Consider the following 22,415-nt stretch of genomic DNA (forward strand, 5'->3'; position numbering starts at 1 on the left):
AAAGGAGAGACATTGAGACAGTCAGAAATGTGAGTTTTCCTTTTTTCCTTTTTTCTTTTGAGGACCTTGAAGCTGCTGGAACAGATTCGGCTCCAGTTGTGTGGTATTTTCTTAGCCTGGCAAATCCACAGAGGAGTGCATGGATTTGGTAAACAAAAACTCTTGAAACCACCACTATCAATCTTTTTGGATCTGCATTTAAGTAACAAGAAGGCATGTTTCACTATGATGTGGCCTGCCCCAGACAGTAAATGAAGAGTTACACCTTTCAGAAATACAGAATTTTATTACATAGATCATAAGGATCTTGAAGCCAGTATAGCCTTAGTGTTTTCAGGGTCAAAGCTGAAAGAAGTTACAATTAGAGAACAAACTGGAATGCCTAAGGACCAACCCTGATCAAGAAACCTGAAAAGGAACACTAAAGGTATTCAAAGATGTTAGAAGGTAATTTAAAACTGAATGCTAAATTAGAGCAATCTGTAGCTCTTATGCAGTTAACACACAAAAAATAAGCTATGACTCAGATGTTCTTATCACTTTTATTCCTGTATGAATTGCATATGAGTGGGGAAAGAGTGTCCCCATCCCAGATACTGCTGGAACAACAACAACAACAACAACAACAAAAAAAGAAAGAAAGAAAGAAAAAATTGCACCTGAAGTACTTGCATATAAATCCCCAATAGTGGGAGTATGTACATACACACAGTTGCTTAGAGGAGAATTATAATAAGATCTAACACGTCAGACTGTCATTTCAGAAAACATTCAACTCTAAACAATGACACTAAGAAATGCTTTTACAAACCTCAGCATATACTTACACAGACCCTCACTCCAGTCATTTGTCAAGATGTATTCTACAGTTTGTAGAGTAACAAATTTCAGGGGTTTTCTTTACCTGTTCTAACTGCATTTCGAGCCTGGTTGACGGTCATTTGTCCTGTCACGTGCATAAGGACCTTGGTTTGCGGACTGGTTTGGATATGTGCTGCAGAAACCACTGCTGTGGGTACTGTGCTGGAGTTCACTGCCACCCCATTCCCCTGGAGCTTCTGGGATGTTCCACTAGCAGTGGAAGGGCTGACCATAGTCACCACTCGTCCTGTTTGGCCAGCAGTAGACATGGGAACTTTTGTTTGTGATGCACTTGTCACGGTCCTGCCAAAATTTAAAGCAAACAATAAAATACAACTGAAAAAAAAATAGCTAGTTACTAAAATGCACACGTCTTCTATTATGCAAGAACAGAAAAAAATTTGATTTGAAACCAGCTAAACTATTTAGACACTTGTATATTACTGTACCTTGTAACTGGAGCCACATAATTTCCAGGAAAAACACCGATCTTGCTTGTATGCATGGAAGTTCCCTTGAACCAGCCATCTTGGCAGCGTTCAAACACAAGGAACATTTCTCCTTTCCGCAGTTCCAGTTCATCTTCTTTTCGAGGAGTGTAGGGGTAGATAGCAACATACCTGAAAGACAGGAAAAGAGATGCAAGTGGTAAAACTAAAACATTTCAAAACATCACTTGTGTTTTCTGGCACAGAGAGTTCAGTCAGAGATGAGAAGGCGTGGCAGAGATGGCTGTGATAATCCATCATACCGTTAAAATATTAAAACAGAAGTTATGGTAATATTAAGGAGAAACAATGACAATTAGGAATATCCTCTGAAGTGCACTTTAATGGAGTGCAAAAGACTTGTAATAGGACTGTCCATTTTCTTAATGAAGTTAGTGATCTTAATTAAGTAGGTGTTTATCAACTACACATCCCAGCATATCCCACTTTTCTTTCCCAACACCTGCTTCTCGTATCTCTTACACTTTGTGACACATCAATTTCTTTTTTTTTTGGAGAGTTGGGAAGAATGGAGAAGTTCCGTTAGTTGTAATTGAAAGATCAGTGTTAGAACTAAATTTTAAACTGCAAAACTGGAAGCTCCTATGCAAACTTCAGTGCAAAAGAAAAAGATGTGTTACTAGAAATTTAAGTCTATGGGTAAGGTGGTTAGCAGCCAATTCACTCGTAAAGTTTATTTCCTTTTATGTTTTCTAAGCAACACTAAAGCATAATACAGTACATTTGAAATCATGTTGAGAGTTCAGACACATTTGCAATTTTTCTTAAAAAAAAAAAAATCTTAGGAAAAAAAGTTAAAGAAAAAAGCTGAAGCTCCTGTAGTTGCATCTTGGAATGTTCCTAGGGAAATTTTCAGATAGGTTTGCACAGTTCTCTATTACTAGAAAGTACTAGAGTAGTAGTCTAGTACTAGAAAGTACTAGAAAGTGATACTGTTTTGACCACCACAGTGTTCTCTTTTCTGCCACATTTGAACCTAAAAAAATCCATTTGAACCATATATACAATTATTGACCCAGGCCTATAGAAAATATGCATTCCAATAAATCCCATTTTCTCTGAAATATACTTTTCACAAGAGGCAGCCAATTAAGTAGATGGGTATACTATCCCCTTCTATGAAAAAGGATCCTCAACTGCTTGCAGTGCTAGTCTTTCCCACTCCCCTTGTAACCCCAAGGGCAAAAAAGTGGCTTTAGAAAACATTCTTTCATCAAAATTGTCTCTTGTGCACAGTAACAATAGCATTAACTGCATGCTTCTCCTTTTTGCATTACATTTTTATTCCTTGCTGTCCACCCAAGAAACTCTGCAATATCTACAAAAATCCTTTAAAAGCAAGAGAGGTACCCAAAGCAAGCAAAAAAATACACTTTAGAGGCAACATACAGTACAGTGGCAGCAGAAGGCTTCACTGGTACATGATTTAGCAGTGATCTACAAAGCCACACACAAAGCAATTGATCTGCTTTAACTGATGTTCATTAACTTCATTTCTAGTTAATTTATTCCAAATTTCATTAGTATCCTCATATAGAGCAACGCCTTGAAGACAGAGGATGGACGTAAATGAGATGGGAACTTGATCGACTGCACTAGGTGCACTAATCCGTAAGAATCAGCGCTAGAATGCCTGACACCAAGAAAAAGCCCAAATCCAAATGCACCTGCTATACAAGAAGGGTGCTTTTTTGGAGTGGGAGGAAGCCTGTTGGGAAGGTAACAAGAACAGAACAAAAGCAGTCCTTATTCAAACATGTCCCATTAGATGGTTCAGCATCTCCTGAATTTTACATTTTCTCGTTCTTATTCCACAAGCTGCACACAAAGAAGTTTTCAAGAAAGACGTTGTTAGCAACACATGTTAAGATACCAAATATTTTCACCCAAAAGGATGACGCATGTTTGCTTGTATTACAAGCATGAAGACATAATGCTAACTAGCAGCTTTCTGCCTTCATCCCAAATTGCCACCCACTAATTAAGTGCACTGTAGAATCTTCAGTCAAATTTCAATTGCAACTGACACAAGTAGTCTGACAGTAACATGTTTAACAGTCTAAATTAAATACAGCGCTTGCTGTGTTTTGGCATAAGTTATTCTACATGAGAATAGCCTTTTCATATCATACATAATGGAAAACATTGAATAAATTCACTCCAGTGAAATGACACTTTTGAGTTATCCAGTATTCAGTGCTAACGCAAGGATTCATTCATCTTCTGCCTAATAAATACTTTATATTTTTGATGTGAGTTCTTTCTATACACAGCTACAGCTGATTATATTTATCTAAGACATAAACAATGCTCAGTATGGAGCCTGTTTGGGGATATCACCTTTCTGCATGCTTTTCTTCCAAGTTGCATGCTTGGCTTTTTGGCAATTCCAGCAGAAAAGAACCAGCTGCTGTGCTAAACGTAGAGGCGGAGTTCTTGATCTTGTTCCGTTTTTCTGACTGGAGAAAAGTTTCAATTTTACTTACACACTTGGACGAGTTTGCTGTCGTAAATGGTCAGTTGATCCCGATGCAGACCTTTGTATGACACTTGTAGACTGAGGTCCAGAAGTGGCCGATGCAATGATTGCAGCAGACAAGAGAGGTGGTGGCGGAAGTGGGGGATTCATATTCTGATTTTATAAGAACAAAAAAAATAACAACAGATGATCAATATTGTTTGATGAGTTCAATCAACTGGGGAAAAAAAAGGCATGATGTTCTAAGGAAGTGGAAAAAAGCAACTGAGTCCAGTATTACTTTACCTACTGTTACAATATAACTGGAGAGTTAGCTTTGTCTCTATTTCTCTTTTTTTTCAGTTTAAAATCTTGACGTTTTGGCAGCCAATTAAGCAAATGACAAGCAATTTCTCAGCACAGGATAAATGGAAAGCTCTGTTTCTAGTTATAACATGTTTAGGATAGGGCTTGACAAAAATTCAGAAGCCTTCCAGGAGGTAGATTTTGCATCCTGCTGCTGACTGTACTTCATAACGTGATTGTTTTTGTAACCTGAAGCTGAAACATAATATACAATTCATCTGCAGTGCACCCAAAAGCACCCCTTCTGGGGGAAATTTTCTTTTGATGTGTGGGTTACAAAAGCAAGCACAATATGAGGCCATAGTCACCGAGCTATTGTTACCTCTTTCTCCTTTTCTTCTAGTTTAAAGAGTTAGCTTTTGAAATTCAGTATTATCAAGATTGGTAATCTTTAACAAATACCCCAGTAAAAAGGCACCACAGATCATAATGGGGGTCCTGCCCACAGACTTCTGTGCCTTTTGAGAATCAATGGAGCAATTGTTACCTTCTGCTCTGTAAGGCCTCAGACAATTCTTTAGGACCTTGTGTACTGACACTCCTGGGAAAAGGCACTCACAAAAGGAGAGCATTTCCTTCCCCCCTTCCAAAAATAACTATTTGTGTTACCACACGCACAAAAAGAGTCATAAAAAACCTCCCACTTTTGAAAAAGTTAAACTGAATTAATTTCAAACATAATCTTCCTAAAACCCACAAAACTAGAATATTAATTGACAAAATATCCTGAAGTAGTGCCTAGCACTTCCAATACATCAACATATAATGCACTGCATTACATTATCAGTTTGGAAAATATGTAATTGAAAGACATTTTAATTCCCCTCCAAACCCTTCACTTCTAAAAGGTTTTGCCTTTTTCTTTTTCTGTTTTTCTAAACAAAGCCTATATTGAAACTGAGTTTAGTTCTAATTTTCAGTTTTAGTTCTACACTGTGTGATTATTACTTTGCTGCATTTGGTGAAAATGTTAATAAAAAGAGAGTTCTTTAAACCAATTTTACACTGCCAAGTCACAGTAAAGTACTGCATAATTAAAGACTTTCAAATCTAGAGAAAACTGAACAACTCTTCGAGTGTTTCAGTCAAAATTGTTACACTTAGCTATGGTATAAATTGCATGTTATATTGTGAAATATTCCTATTTTATTTAAAGCTTTTTTTCTGGTTATACATTAACACATTCTTAAGACCAAATAGGCCTTCTGTATACAACACTGAACGGAAATGACCTGCAGGAGAAACATCACTGCGAGCTTTGATACTAATAGTTTTTTACAAAAATGGCAATTGCATCTGCTTCATATTCTACCCAACAAATTTTTTTTAAGTATCCAGATAATTCACACTGAAATACCAACATTTTTCTTTCAGCTGTTTTACAGCTGAAGTTATTTGTCCCTCTCAGTCAGACAGTCAACAAATGTCTTAGCTGAACGTAAGCATCTAACTTTTATGCAACCTATCAATAGAAAAGAAATTGAAATCCTTTTTTAGGCATCTATCCTTTTAGGCATCAGATTTCTTTATATATGGTAGAACTTGGAAATCTACATTAGAAGATGATTAGTTGGAATTCTTGAAAATTAGACCTATTCATGCACAATATCAAGGTTGTCACGGTTCCATACTTCCTACATCTCTAAAGATGCTGAATGTTGCATTTTATTCATTTGAACACATAATATACACTGAAGCTTGAGCTGCAATAAAGGCACCTTCACAGCTCTATTTTATTCTGCTTTTTTCAGTTTCTGCTCCCCTCGCAGTGTCTATCAGTATGGTAATGAGACCAGCAGTGAGCCACAGACCAATTAAACTTCCAAAGACTTGGCAAGTACCAAGATATCTAAATAAACTACTTGATAGGCTTTAGAGGACTAACACTCCACAGCTTGCACTGCTACAACTTGGTAAAATAGATCCAAATGATCTAGCCAAGTTTTCAAGTTTTCTGGCATGTAACCATTTTTCTAGCTGTTAAGAAGTACACCTACCTCCAGGGCACATGCTAGTTTTGATGGTTCCCATAGTCAACATTCCGTGAAAGAAAATACACAAACCACATGTGATTTGACAAAGTATGCTCAACCATAATTAAGAGTATTTTAGGTAGGTGAGGGGGAAAAATTTAATGTTTCTGCAACTAATTTTCAGACACCAGGTGTACTTTAAAGCATACAAAACAGCAAGTAAGTGATAAATTATTTTTTTAAAACTGGAAGATGAAAAATTACATTATTTGATAATTAATGTATGTTACAACTTCAAAAAGTATCTATACTCATGCTCTAGAAACACATGTATATTTCTAAACTTAAATATAATTAGGCTCCATTCGGTTAATTGAAGATCAGTAATCACTTCACTCAAAGAATCATAAAAGGCACAGCAGTGGAAAAGAACATTCATTAACAGTCTTCACTCCCACAATGTCTACGAAAAAATATACGGCTTGCAAAATTCCCTGAGGGCTAACAAATTAAGGCTTGTGTTTAACAAAATTCCTAAACGGTACGTTATCAAAAACAGGTCTCTCATACAAAACTTCATTGTTTCTTCCAGCTGCTTCCTCTTCACAACAAAAGTTGATTTGAATTTTGGTTGATTAAAATTAGGACAATTCTTATTAAAACCTCCTAACTTGCACTATTGAACTTACACTGGAACTACATAAAAGAGGTAAATGTCATCAGTGTATTATATAACCCTCACAGCTTGTGCCTCATTAATAATAATTCAAACTACCTTGTATTCTTCAACATAAAGAGCATTTTCTCTTTTTGTGCATGTATAACAGAACAAGACCAGAAAAATTAGGTATTTTTTACTTTTTGAAAGCTTCAGCACATAAGTGAATGCAAACCATCCAAATATAGGCCACCTATTTCTGGTAGTTAAGTGCACACACCAAGACACCATTTTCAAAGTCAACATTTCCAATCTGTAGAAGTAGCAATATGGACATCTAGGTTGACTGCAATCCAAAACACTTTTCACTTCTCAAGAGACTGTAAAGGCAGACTGAAAGGAAGATAACTTATCTCTTGTTGCTAGATTGTTTTTCTGCTGCTGCTTTTGAATGTAATTCTAACTTTGTTGTGGTATATTTAGTTTGTTTTTCCCATATCTTGGTTCAAATCACATACTTTAAAATTATTTTTCAGTAAATTCTATGGCAACTAGATCTCCTCCATTAGATAACTACTTTATAAATTACATCCAAGAATTTCCTTCCATGTGAATAAACCTTACATAATTGTATGTGCATATTTTCACCCAACAACTACTGAACTTGACATCTGTTATTTGTATTTTTCAAAGAACTTTAAATATTCCAAACACCTACATTTGAACAAAGGTTCAGAAATGCCAGTGGCTAAGATAAGCAGACCAATTAATGGCCCAATTAAGGGTAAAGCTGTGGTTGGAAGTTCCAAAGAATAGTGCAAGAGATAATATCCCAGCCAAAAGCTCTAGCTGTGAGAAGTCTATCTCAGTTCATAGCTTCTTCAATTTTAAAGACTCAAACCTCAAAATACAAGCCAAGAATTAATGCTGTTGTCTAAAGAACTGCTGATGCAAAATAAAACTTTGAAATAAATTATCAGAAGTTTTCTGAATGAAAATTAAAGTCTGCTTAAATGATACAAGCAGTAGAGAGCATATATGGTCACTTGACAAGGACACTCTCATTTCTAAAGCTTATTTATGTCAATTTTGGCTGAAACTTTGTATATTATTTACTTCATACAGTATCGGGTACCAAACAGCATCTACAAAACATTATTATGGACAGAATAAAATTATTACAATTCGCATTTTTGAACCACCAGAGCAACATAAAAAACAAAAATGCAATCCTATACATGTACACAGATAAAAGAGTCACAGACTCCCTTGGGCTAGGAATTAATCCAAACTGTCTTAGAGAAACCTGTTAGACAACAAGACACCTCAAAATATCTTCTGTTGATAATAAAAATGCCATCTTTTCTTACAGGAGATAAGAGAAGACACTAGGCTTTCCTTGCTTTGAGATTCAGAAAGCAAAGATAAACGTAGCAAAGATGCATAAATTCAGAATTACTGTAAAGGAATATATGCTTCTCTTCTTCACTGATGGGCAGTCATGCTCATCCTCTCAGATTTATTCTTTCTTTCTTAATCTGAGTTTAGCATTATATAAAAGAAGTGTACAAACAGCTTGCTTTCAAAGAACAAATAATTTCAATATTGTTATAAGCACCGAAACGACTGATAGGAAAGACATCAAACAAACTACCTTCATGCTAAAGAGAAACTCGTCCTGTTCCCATCCAATTTCCCTGTCAGTTGCTTAGTATTCAGAAATTAAGAGAAAAAGCTAAAGGGAGAAACTTAAAGAAATACAGGAATTTCTACTTTCAAAAGCAAAAAAAAATATAAGAGCAAAAGGACTCAAGCCAACCACTTCCACTGTACTAAAAATACAATCACAATTGCTCAGAATGTCAGGAAGGGCATTTCCAGAAGGGAAACATCTAGAGAAACAAGAACACCACTTTCTCTCTTGACTGGTCAGAGCTACTTTGCACATTTCTAAAATGAAAACGAGTTGATGAAGAAAGAGGAAAAGGGTAAGCAAAAGATATACCTCACAGTCTGTGACTTTACAAACTGCATCATCATCTAATATCATCTATCGTAAAAGAACACAGGAATCACCTGACTCCAGCCTGAGCTGCCAGCTTGCATTTTAGTCATGCTGAAAAGAAGTCAAGAAGAAATAGAACATTATGTACAGAAGGCTGTGGACTTTTAAAGAGGGTGGCAGAGAATAATTCAAGTTCTCAACAGGAATTATATGTCTAATTGGAAACATAAGCAGGAACATGATTATCACAAAGAAAAAGTAGCACCCCAAGATACAGGACAATCATATGGCAGGAGTTTCTCTCCATGCTGCATTTAGCACTGCAGTTTAATTCCTGTGAATACCCATGGTGAGATTGCCTTTGAACAAGCTTAAGTAACTAAAGCACCCAAGGTGGTTTAATGACTTTGAACCAGCACCAAACTGAAGTATTTTTCCATGTTGGCATCAAATAAAGAACTACAAATTCTTAATAACAAACAGAAGTGTTTGTTATTGAGAGCAAAAAAAACCTCAGCTTCTGACAGAACTTCTGAAATCATGCAATGAATGCTGTCTGCTCAATCCTCTCCAAAACACTGATAAATCAAATCAATTACTCAATGTTTGCAGCCTATGTGTTAGCTAGACTTGCATTCTGCCTGACAGCATCTGACAGTGATTCTGTTTGCTCAGTTCTCACACGTATTTTCTGAAGGATAGGATGAAAGAAGTGTAAAAGACTATATGGATTAGTATATAAGCAGCTAATTGTTCCTAGAATAAGATGCACACCTTTTAGGCAAAAAAAAGTCCTGAGGGTCCTTCCTGGTGGACACCAATTTGATTGAAAGCCCACAATGTACACAGGTTGCCCAGAGAGGTTCTGAAGTCTCCATTCTTGGAGATATTCCAAAGCTATTTGGACAGAGTCCTGGGCAACTGGCTTTAGGTGGCCTTGCTTGAGTAGGGGAGGTTAGACTAGACAACATCGAGAGGCCCTTCTAAACTCATCTGCTCCATGACATTAAAATATGAATCTAAATATAATGAGATTATTAACTGTTTCCAGATTAGCATTTATTTAACAGTAGGGTTACACAGATAATTCAGATTGAAGGAGTCAACAATTTAACGACAATAGGACAAAATCATTGCTACAGCTCAATCTGCATCATGCAGCAAGGCAGGGCAAAAGCACACGATCCATATAACTGTCAATAATAAAGTCATCTGTCTGAAAAGCAAAGAATGTGAAATACATTTACCTGGATAAGAGCAATTACTACATCACAAAAGATGATGAAAATTTGTGGCATCAGGGTGGATATTTAGCTAAACATAAACTTTATGCTACAATCAGGCTAAAAAGGTAAAAAGGTTATACTGTCAATATCTTCTTCACTGGAAAAGACTGCAGTATTGCACCCTTAAATATCTCTGAAAACTGGTATTCACAATCTTTATTGCAGTAAGGCCCTGATGAGTACAGTATGATATATGACATTCTACATCTCTTCTAATATAAGCCTAGGAAACTAAAGAATTCCAGTAGGTTTTGGAAAGAAATCCTGCACTTTTTGAAGAAAATGTCATTTTATTTGTTCAACAGGAACAGCATTGCAATATATCTCTTCTGTTAAAGATGGCCATTTGCTACGTTTTCCTATTGATCTCCAAGAACCTAACTCCAACGTGCTAGACACGTTCTTCATCTGCCACAGATGTACATGCATCTAAAATCACCTTATTTAATGAGGAGATGGCAGACTTTTGAAGCTTATTTCAGATAATCTTGAAAATCTTGAGTTAAGTAAGACAGAAACACCTGGCAGCTGTGGCCCCAAGCTGATGTTTTTTGTAAGAACCTGCTTGCTTCCCCAAACTTTCCCCCCAGCATAATCTCTTTTCTACTCATGCTTAAAAGAGAGACTGTTGTGGAAGGAAGTGCGCTTCTCGTGTTTACTACAGAGAAATTACAGAGGAGAGCTGGAGAAATGGATATGCACAACAAGATGCAAACATTGTAGGAATAGGGCTTTTGCTGTATTTAAATTCGTATCATTGTCTATGACATAGACACAATTCCCATCAAACCATCATTTCAAATCAGTATGTCAGAACTTGAGAAAAAAAATTACTGTACAAGACCAAAGAAAAATGAGAAGGCTGAGTTTTCTTAAGCAGTACTTACCCCAAGGGCAGCTTGGTAGGTAACTTCCGAGGGGAACGTGAAGGAAGGCCCTGTTGTGACTGGGCTGCTGGGGGGTGGAGTCACAATCAGCCCTGTAGTGCCAATATGAACCTGTGAGAGAGAAAAAGCCCAGTAGGGTCAGCTCTGTGTGGTTTAGTAAAAGCTGCTTTTGACAGAGCTATAAACTTCTCGGCCAAAATCACCAGTATTCTACTCCTTGTAACCTTAAACTAGACCTAATTTTCAGTTAGATATTCACAAAAATAGTGTTGAATCACACAACTCACTTTTGTTTTCCACACTGACATTTCCCAGTCTTTGGAGATACATCGAACCAGCTACATGCAACACACTTTTAACCAGTGTCAGTTTTCTTTTTTCTCCATTAAAGGCTGTCAGATCCCAAAGATGTGCAAATAAATCATATTTACAAGCTAAGGTAAAACATCACCAATACCTCCTAGGCTCCACTGCTCTCTCTTTTCCCAAAGTGTAATAAGTATATGAAAAAGACAATTTATCACAAGCTACTGAATAAATAAATTAAGTCAGATAAATATTTCTACTTACCTCAACCAGATAAATATGCGACATTTCAGGAATTTGTGTAATCTTCAGGCTGAATATTTTACTTTTATAGCATGCACTTTATTAATATTCATTATTAAAATTAATTGAGAAAAAAGAAATAAAGAAATTAAATCGCTCCTGTTGCTAGTTTCCACAGCTAATAAAAATCTTTGCGGCACTTAAGAATATAACAACTGCGAAAGACTAGCCTGCAAGACCAAAACTATTTGCTGTCATTACCTAAGAAGTGCTAGAAAATACTCTCCTTAAATGTTCTCATGTTGGAAGATAAGCTTTTTGAAAGTGCATATTTAATATTAGACATAATTAATCTGACAAGATGAGAAGCCTTTCTAGTTATAGGTGATTTCATGTGAGTTACCTGAGAGGGGGCACTACAGGACAGTCCCGTCAGCTCACTTATGCGCGCCGCTGCCGTTGGGTTGCTGGAGCTGATGAGGACAGGAGGACTGATTTCCATGGAGTGGCGATTCTGAGAAGACTGTGAAGCCTTGTTGGACATGGTGAGGGAGGTAAAAGAGTGTCGTTTTTTGGTGTTTTTCTTAGTATCCGTGTGCTTTTGGGTTGAATTGTTGTGGGCTGCCCCAGAGGTACCTTCTCCAGAGTCAACAGCAGAACCTGAGGGCTTGTCCAATTCTATCAACTGTTTGGCTGCTGTGTTAAACTACAAAAACCAGTAAGATGTTAGTATTGTTTTATTTACAAAAGTCACCTGAACGTAACAAATCATCTCTTTTCCTTTTATTCATAAGATGGTTTCAACCATGCAACTTAAAACACAGGTTTCCTAAATGCAGGTTTAAGAACACAGTAGGACAGACTAAATACCCAGCTATGACAGCATACTGCCTGGCTACAGGCACCTATACAGGCATAAGATGGCGTAAGGAGAAAAGATATATATAAAGGCAATTCTGTGGAAATACCTTCTCAGCTTCTGAATTTTCTAATGTAGAGGCACCATCTCTGTGACATTTTTTCTCTTTTTTAAGCTTAGCTAAAGAATTTTTGTTCACAATGGGATTTTCTATCTGCTAATTTGTAACAACAATACTACATTAAATGCAAACAAATCCTTCCTTTCCAATGAAGAAATGAAGAATCCCACACATTTTCTTCTTACAATGAAATGTAAGCTATATAATGGGGAGGAGGAGAGGAAACCAACAAACAAACCCTCTATATTTTTCAAAACCCCTTTATTTTCAGAAAATCTTAGCACTATTAGAAATAATAATGTCAGAACTCTCATGTAATCATGAGCCAAAATAACACCAGCACCAGTTTTCTGAACATGTATCACTAAATATAAATACTGTTACTTGAAAAGTGTAGCTGATTATGAAGAAAGAAAAGACCTTTCCTGAAGAACATTGGGATGAAATAATGAAATTAGTCACTGTGGAATTACTATTTCTATTCTTCAGCATATTATTTTTTCTATTTATTTTACCATTTTCCTGCAAGTCTTGAGATACCTACTATGCTCATGAAGAGTTTTAAAGTAGTATTTTACCCTATCAAAAACTTTACTAGACAAACAACACACTATTAATCATGATAGCAACAACACTGATTTAAATGAAGCTCCCACAAATGACCAACTTATATTATGAACACAAGCAGATATCTACAGAGACAGATATATATAAGGTGGTGTAAAAGATTTTTTTTTTTTTTTAATATAGAAGAGGTTGGCACATGATATTTGAAAGATGTCATCTGGAAGGAAATTTCATTCATATACCAATAAAAGACGAAGTTGAAAACCAGAACTACTGGAACAATGAAGAGTTGACATAAAAACCTTCTGCAGAAGAGGAAGAACTACATGGAACGTGGAGAAGGAGCATAATGGGGGATTTGAAACAGGATATGAAGTCACAAATATAGAATTTTTTCCTAAACGTTCTTATTGTTGGTCCTTTAGAACGCAACAGAAGACAACTGGAATCACAGAATGATTTGGGTTCAAAGGGACCTTCAAGATCATCAAGTTCCAACCTGTCTGCCATGGGCAGAGATGCTTCCCACTAGACCAGGTTGCTCAGAGCCCCATCTGACCTGGTCTTGAACACCTCCAGGGATGGGGCATCCACAACCTCCCCTGGGCACCCTGTTCCAGCACCTCACCACCCTCACGGTAAAGAATTTCTTCCTAATATCTAAATCTTCTAATCTCTACCTATCTTCTTCCAGTTTGAGCCCATTACCCCTTTTCCTGTCACTACATACTCTTGTAAAAAGTCCCTCTCCATCTTCTTTGTAAGAAGGAAGGATAGGAGAAGACAATGTCAGAGCAGTATACAACCCTATGAAAAAGATGGATGCTAGATTTTCCCTCCTGCTGCTACTCAAGGTGGATCATATGGATCAAAATAATGTTGTATTACTTGTGTATAACAGAAGATATAAATATACCATTTTCTCCAATGAAGCCCATAGATGATCACTGAATTTTAAATTTAGATCAAAAATACTTTAAATAGACCAGTGAAAGCATTTTTTCTTTACATAACACTGATAAGAGGCTGAAGGATAGTAGAAACAAGTAGGAAATAAGACCAAAAAAAGCCTACTCTGCTGTTCAACTTGTCAGGGTCTTATTTGTCATCATGACAAACATTCAGGCTTTTCAAAGTCTAATATTTTTATCTATTTTGCACATTTTATTTTTTTTTCAACTCAGATTGAAATTCTTCACATCCTTCCTGAGAATCTATGTATTCCATACTGTTGATACAATAGCTGTAACTCTTTCTATTCTTATGTAATCTATATTCTTATTTGCAAAGAGCTACCTAATCAGAGAAGTTAAGGGATCACAGAGGAATGAAAAGCAAAACCAAAAGCCACTTTGCTAACAGCACCCCAAGGTACCTGTTACACCTAATTATATTTGTTTACCTCCAGAAGCTATCAATGCTTGCAGAATCTGATTACTCTGTACAGTGAACAACCTAATAGGGAAAAGTTAAGGCTTGCCCATGGGATCAATTAAAGACTGCTTCAAATATAAGCAGTCTACTGTGCTTTTTTGTGCAGAGGAACAAGCAAGCGACAGTTGCATGAATCTGAAGATGGAAGAGAACTGATTACTGGCCTCCTCTTTGAAGTAACCTGAGGACAGCAACAGCTGCAGAATGTTCTGCACAGTGCAGTTTACTTGTCTTTCTTGATAAAAGAAATTAAGAACCTGTATGCATTCTCCAGTGAAATGGCTAGCAGACAAGGGACAGAACCTAAGTCATGCTATGAAGTGTTTCAATCCAGCATTCCTTTCTGCAACAAATACCTATGTATCTAGACTCACAGTTCCTACATCAGTTGTTATCCTTAACAGACGTATTTTCACTGAGGCTTCTTCAATGTTCACATTTCATTTTTTCCCATTCAACAAAATCTTTGCTGTAACAAGAGGCCTGAAATCCAATTCCCTTTCCCACCAAACTCCAGGAAATGGAAGAACTTTCCAAAGAGGGCAGGACACAGGCAGCTGGCTGAGCCGATTCTCAGCGCCGCAGCAGGGCTGAGGTCAGCATATAGCTTTCATCTGCCTGCAGATGTCTGCAGGAATTACCATTTCTGCAAGGCCTCTTAGACTTGTGCTTTGCTACACTTATTTTGCAAATTAATTCAAGTGTTCTTTATTCACACAAAAAAAAAACCCCAAAAAACTGACATCATATTTGACGGACAATTTAACTGAAGAGTGATTCCTTTTCCCTGATTTTATTCTATTCTGGGCATTTATATTTGTTTATGAAGTGTTAAACTAGGTCAAAACATCCAATTTGAGGTCTAAGAAATGTATATTGTACCCAGCACCACAATAAATGCAGAAAAATTCTAATAATATCGATTTAGTTATGAATAATCTTTCTTTCTGGAACAGAGATAAGTATAATTGTTAACTGATTGAATAGAATCACTCTTAAAATTTCTCTCAAAATATATTGTCTTACTTTTATTATTACCACAAATTTAATATGTAAAAGTTAGAAAACATCAAAGTAGTGAACACTGATTCATAAAAGGGCAAATTTTTCCTCAAATACGATCAGAGATTTTCATGGACTTTAACATGACCTAAAATTTTATCATCACTGTACAAGAAATATCACAATTATTACACCTATACTACAGAATAAACATCACAGACTATTCCCATTTTATAGTTAATTACTTCAGAAAATCTCTAGTAAATGGAGCTACTAATTCACATTTTTAAACAAAAGGATGTGGACAAACATACACAAGGTAAAAGGTATGTCTGTCATTGTAACATAATAGAATACCATAAAAATAGGCAATGATTACAGGACTGGGAAATGCAATGAAAACTACCATGTAAAAAAATCTTTCAAAACTATTAATTACTTCTCATTCATTGTCTTTCATAAAATAGGTAAGAATGGTTTGCTATACTTGTTTCTCTCAGTTGTCTGTATATTTTCCTGAACAATAGTTATATACTCTCAGAAACCAGGCATTTCAAAATTCAAACCCATACTTTACTGCACACCTCATCGCCCTCCACCACAGTGTGCATTTCAGTTTAGTATATACTGAAAAAACCCACCTATCTGATTTGAAGTAACTGCAAGGGTGTATTTTATCATTCTAGACTTTCCATTCCACACTTCAGTGGGGATTTGAGAATGTGTACATGCTTATGTGTTGATGCCTGTTCTGAAAGTGTTAATTGAAAATACATTTTCTTAGTTGATGTAATCAGTCTAAAAACATAAACAAATACATTTTGTGACTTTCATTTTTACATCATATTTTTGAAGGCTGTATCTCCTTTTTGCAACTTTTATAGAGATAAGAATGTAGTTGTTAGCTAAACAGCTCTAGTGGCAGCCCTAGAAAAGGGCTTTTTTTAACAAGGCTAAGTAATTTAGTTTGAAAAAACACTACAAAAAGCTTTACCGGCTGAATTGAAGGGGCAGTTAATTGCAAGAAGCTAGGAAAGAATACCCAAGGGCAAGAAATTGTTAAACTGGCTTTTAAAACTTCTTAAAGTGAAGCCAAAATTGCACTAAGCAAGTTGAAACAATTTTGGTCTTCTTGTTTTTACAGTCATGTGAAATTTTCTATCTCCAGGTATACCAATCCTAACATCAAGCTAAAAAATATGCGTTTTTTCCCTTTTAAAAATAATAAATTCTATTTATTTGAAAGCAGTAAGTTTTTTGAACTTCCCATCTCATCATAGGATTCAGAAACTGAATTAATAAAACCTGACTTGATTCTTCATAAGATTACACATTTTTTCTGTGACCTGAAGTATATATTTCTCATCCCAGAGATAATGTGAAAATACTTTTTTCTTTCATCATTCTGCCTCATTTATTTAAATAAAATACTGTCGGTGCAGGGAAGTGTATCTTACCAAGTATTCACAGCATACTTATCAGAAATGGACAAACACTATTCCAAACCTTTGTATCTTTCCGTAATGCAAATCTGAATAATCATCGTGGCTGTACACACTGTTCCTAATCACTGATGTCTTTCTATATAAAAGATACAGCTTTCAACTCATGAAATTTAAAAGGTTGGGGAAATTTTCTCCACTGCTACCTCTTACTGTAAATTCTTGTAACACATATGAGAAATGCAGAAAGATACAGAAGATTTTATATATGGCTCTGTTGATGAAAAAGCTGATTCTTTACCTACTTAACTACTGCCTTTGATGTCCTAGCTGTGTTAATTCAGTTTTGAGAGCTGGATATTAGGGACAGTGGAAAGCTAACTATTTCTCTGATTTGCTGACTGCTTTCATTTTCTGGCTAAGTGTGGTTTGGATTGATTGCATGACTCCAGTATTAACAAGAAAACATAGTGTCTGCCTCCAATTACACTCATTTCCATTCCATTCAATAAAAATAGGTATCAAATAGCTAAGTGAAAATCACTGGTTCAACTGCTGAGGCCATTAACTTTCCCAAAGAGCATTTTAGGACTAAGATTATTTATATCTCAGGTAATTTTAGAATCATTACCAGTACTGATTATTTTTCCTTTCAGAAAATTAAACAGTGGGCACAGCCTTACGAAGGATCCAGCTTTACTTACCTCAACATACGAAATGGGAAATATTCCTATCTTGTCAGCCAGCATTCCTTCTGCCCAGTTTTCATCCACACGGCGAATTACAGTCAGAACATCATCCTGTGTGAACATGCAGTGATTATGTCTCCCAGCTCTAATTTAACTTATTTAATTTTCCTCCATAACACAGGAGTAATCAGAGAAGGCAGGACATGGACAAGAACTGCAGAGAAGGCACTCTATAAGAGCAGTATGCTGCTTTTGGGGTCAAAGTCAATTCAAGCTGTTCTTTCTTCTATTTTGTTAGAGTTCAACTAACTGCCCATCTCAGTGATCTGACTTTGTCCATAGTGCCAGTCTTCCTGTCATGTGCAGTCCATGTTACTCATCAGCCCCCCCTTAATTCCTTGGCATTAATTAACAGAACCACAACCATTTTCCTTCTCAACTGACTCATTACCTAACCTTCCCTAGATGTTTTTCTGCTTAAGTACTTAAGAACATCGCCAGTGATACGACTTTTCACATCTGTAATTTGAGTGTTTCTTTAGAAGATGGAATGCTTTTAATTCACAACATAGGTTATTTCTCATAAATTAGGAACATCACTACAGCAATTACGAAAAGATGCATTCTCAGAAACAAAAATTATATGTAATTTAGGAATATAAGGCAGAACTAATCAATATAGAAGAAATACTTGCAGAATTACTTGTCCTTTTCATATGTGTGCAACTCCAATAAGAAATGCAGATAAGACTACAAAACACTTGTATAATTTCTTATCCAAGTGAATGAAATTATTAGAAGAAAGTAGTAATTGTATTCTCTATTTACCTTTGCAAATGGTAAACAGTCTTTATCTGCTTCCTTGTCTTTTACTTCAAAGTCATAAAGTGCTTTGCACTGAGGCGGAGGTTGAGGTAAAGGTTTAATAATCTGAACAAAATTGGTAGGAAAAAAGCCATGGATGCCATTGACTTCTCCATGATACCAATTTTCATCCACCTGTCGACGTAAAATGATGATGTCTCCTTTACTGAATTTAAGATCTCCAGGTTCTTTTCCCTCGTAGTTATACAATGCTTTGGCACATGGTAACTGAGGTACACCCTAAAGACAAAAAAAAAAAAAAAAAAATCATTAGAATTAGATGAGCATTACTAAATAGAATTTATATTATATTTTTGGAGAGTATCAATGAAACTGCAAAGTATAAAATTGCAAAGTAAAATTATACACACATTTTATTGTAATGATTCTATTGATCTTACCCACACAAGTGAGAAGAGCTTCAGTTCGCTACAGTCTCAAGATGTCTCTAAGTTTCATTATGATTTTTAATCATACGAAGTTGCTAGACACAGGAAAGGCAGAAAAGCATACTACTTTAACCCTCATGTACTAATTGACTAAGATTAAACATTAAAAAAAACAAAGCAAGCAAACTGGAAAGCAATCTGACCACTTGAGAGACCACTGGCAGAAAAATGCTGCAAGAAAATACAACACTGGAATAAAAAATTTGCTATAAGACCCTAAAGGCAGTTTTCCTGCCTGACTTTCTTATCATCTTCCTCACCCTATTTACTTCATGGGCAGAGAATAATGACATAATGGAGGTGTTTTCCAGCTTGAAAAAACAAATCTCAGTTTATTAAAAATGAAAAATTTCATCCTGGAGCTACTGTTTTAATTCAATTACTTATTTCAAACCACAGCTAATAAGAATTACTGGAAAAGACCTGTGGAAGGTGTGCATCCTTGAGTTTCCTTCATTTGATTCCTCCATAATATCTGAAAACTATAGATCGTTGGTGCATATCAGAAAGATTGGAATTTAACACTGTCATCCTTCCTTATATATATTGCAGGTATTATTTTTTAATTGCTCAGTCTGTATCTCCAAATTTTGCAAGGGAGAGCCATAAAACTCTACAACTCTGGTGTTAGGGCTACTGCCTTCAAAACTCTCTTTTGTCCAAATTTAAATGCCTTGATGGGTGCTTATCCCCTTAAAGATGCAAACAGCAGTAACTTGCATTACTAATAGAGCCTTTCCAAAGCAAAGGCAGCCATTACAGTCACACAGAGCACATTATTTCACATCTTTAAGGCAAGCCCATATGGAAAAGGCAAAATTTAATGACATTCAAGGTTGCCGGTATTATTTGCCACATGAACCCTATGGTATATCTCTCCTCTCAAGTCTTCCACTACCTCAGACTGTAAATTGGAGTTGCACTTGCAATATCTCAAGGAGACATATATAATGTAAGGAAATTCTCAGAAGGAATTATCACTTTGTGTCTGTCCATGGGGCAGAAGATAGAGTTTTGATAATGTATTTCACATTTAACAAAATTTTATCTTTCAATATAATCCAATTTGGTTGGGCAGCTTTAATTTTTGTACATGCACATTAATGTCTCAAATGTGCAAATAATATCTCAAAGATTAAATTCTCTAGTAACCTTTCTTCTATACCAACAGTCAAAGGAAATATGTATGTGTACATACGTAGGTACAGAGGAGTATGATTTACATATGAATACAGGAAAAATCAAAGTTCCTTCTATTATCTGCAGGATGAATATGAAAAATACTATATTAGCAAGATCCAAGCAATTGTTCACAATCAGTGATCTCCGGACTGCAGCAAATAATATTGTTCTTCATGATCACACTTAATTGCATGAGCGCACAATGACAAACCTGGATACGGAAAAAGACACCAATTAGAGAATTTGTGGGCCTCAGCTGAGTGAGAGAAAAATTAATGGTCAAAATAGAAGAATTTAAAAATCATATATATGTTTATATATGTATGTATATGTATTTTTTAGTTTTATGTTCTCTGCAGGGTAAACAGACAAAATGAAGGAGGCAGTCAGTGTAGCTGGAGTAAGAACAAGTGCAAAGAGAGAACTGTGGGGGAGAGGAAACAAAAAGAAACACACCTCTAAACAAGAGAGGAAATGCTGCTTGCTTATCCCTTTCCATCACAATAACAAACAAGCAAACAAACAAGCAAACAAAAGGATTAGGAGCCAAGAATTACTTGACAGAAAGTGGGCCCCAGGCAATTATGGCTACTACAGGATAAAGAAATCTCTCTTGCACTGGAGCTAATAGTTTAACTTCTCCCAGGAATTGCCCCATTGTCCTGGAAGAAAACTTTCTATGTCCCCACACTGAAAAACAGGTTTTAGATCAGCTTTGGGCATAAAATGCAGTTGGAAAAAAAATCTCTAAAAACAAATAGAACAAGCTAGGAATACCAGCGCAGATCATGTCAAAGCAATCAAACTCATTAGCCATAATTTAATTGTTAAAACTTCATACTGAGTTTATGCAGTTTATCACAAAGGCTCCCACAAACAAATCTGCATACAAAAGTACAAACATCTGTTTATGTTTTATAGGAAGTTCCTTTCCCAGTGTAAAGGTTGACTTTCTGCAAAGCTTGTTTCCCACGTTAAACAGAAATGGTTCCAGTCCATAATTCCAAATAAAACAAAGTTCAACTACACACAGTTCCCAGTTGGACTGCCAGGGATTAAAGAGAAGTAGTTAAATGACTGAGAGGAGAAGTGGATGACTTTTCCTTCTGTCCCAGGGGGAGGATGAATTGAGAAAGAGCGGGTGCAATGGGGAGGGCTGCTTTCAGGGGCACAGGATCAAGAGCCCTCAAGCACCATCTTCACATTCCTGCTCCTCTGAGCAACTTGAAGTGATGGCTCATGGCCGGCGCCTTCCTGGCCCTTGTGGTTATGCAGCTTCAGCCCCCCTTCTGCCCCTCTGGCTGCCCACCAGCAGAGATGGACATGAGGATACGGCGAGCCAGAGTTTACATTTCACTCCATGTCTCTCACTTGGCTAAACATGAAAGAAGGGCTTTGGAAGAAAAACTTTGCAGCCTACCCCTAAGTTTACAGCTGCCACTTACCCTGCCAGTTCTTTGAGTAAGCAGCAACAACTACACCACCAAGACAAAAACCACTGTAGGAAATTAAAATATAAAATTCGGAAAGACTCCACATGACAGGCTCTTAGAATTATTTCCTTAGTCCTTAGGCAAAAATCTGAACTTCTAATGCTACTGCTGATAGACAAACTGTTTAAATTAGTTTTTAGCTAAGGCATAGATATACATATATCACATGCCAGATTCCTTTAAAAAAATAATGTATGATGACATCAAAACAAATGGTTTAAAAAGAATATTAAAAAATGCATATGCATTCATATATAAGAGGCTCAGTTTTCTTCTCCTAACCCAGACATTTTGTCTTAGAAACCTGCAGAATGCACAATTTCGCTATTTTGATTTATACTTTTGTTTTCAGTCACCTTATTTTGAACTTTACTTTTACTTTTTAATGGGAAATACGCAACTGTATGTATTTTTTCATAAGCTTAAGCCAAGAGAAACTTAAGCCTATGGAGAAACACGAGATCTGATTTCCTTTAAAAAGGAGTTTCGGCGGCAGAAGCCCAAATGTAAATATGCTTACACTGGCACAAAACCGTGCACATTCTGTACTTATTGCACTTGAAGAACCAACATAAGCTAAAGTAGTAGAAAATAGTAAATAGTTCTCTCAAGGAAACAAATGGAACAGATACTGGATCAGCTGCATCTCCGTTTCTTTTGAAGCCTCCCAGACATGGTGCTGCTAGTTGTCACACTTCCAAGCAAGCAAGGCACTCCTGGTTCTCTGGCTGCAAGACTGGAAGTGGCCTGGGCTTCCCTGT

At 36.3% G+C, this 22,415-nt stretch overlaps 1 protein-coding gene across 4 annotated transcripts in view; it reads right to left on the reverse strand.

Annotated features, from left to right (window-relative positions):
- The window catches only part of SH3RF1 (SH3 domain containing ring finger 1), an 81,965-nt gene that overhangs the window by 12,426 nt on the left and 47,124 nt on the right, over positions 1-22,415 (reverse strand). For all 4 annotated transcript variants that reach the window (XM_040065644.2, XM_040065641.2, XM_040065642.2 and 1 more), the window contains 7 exons: positions 18,495-18,770; positions 17,682-17,777; positions 11,956-12,258; positions 11,004-11,114; positions 3,857-4,002; positions 1,311-1,481; positions 905-1,164 (listed from right to left, as the gene is read on the reverse strand). In XM_040065644.2, the coding sequence (XP_039921578.1) occupies positions 905-1,164; positions 1,311-1,481; positions 3,857-4,002; positions 11,004-11,114; positions 11,956-12,258; positions 17,682-17,777; positions 18,495-18,770 (1,363 nt within the window). The remainder of the gene's footprint in view (positions 1-904; positions 1,165-1,310; positions 1,482-3,856; positions 4,003-11,003; positions 11,115-11,955; positions 12,259-17,681; positions 17,778-18,494; positions 18,771-22,415) is intronic.

This window comes from Hirundo rustica, chromosome 5, assembly GCF_015227805.2.
Source record: "Hirundo rustica isolate bHirRus1 chromosome 5, bHirRus1.pri.v3, whole genome shotgun sequence".
NCBI lineage: Eukaryota > Metazoa > Chordata > Aves > Passeriformes > Hirundinidae > Hirundo > Hirundo rustica.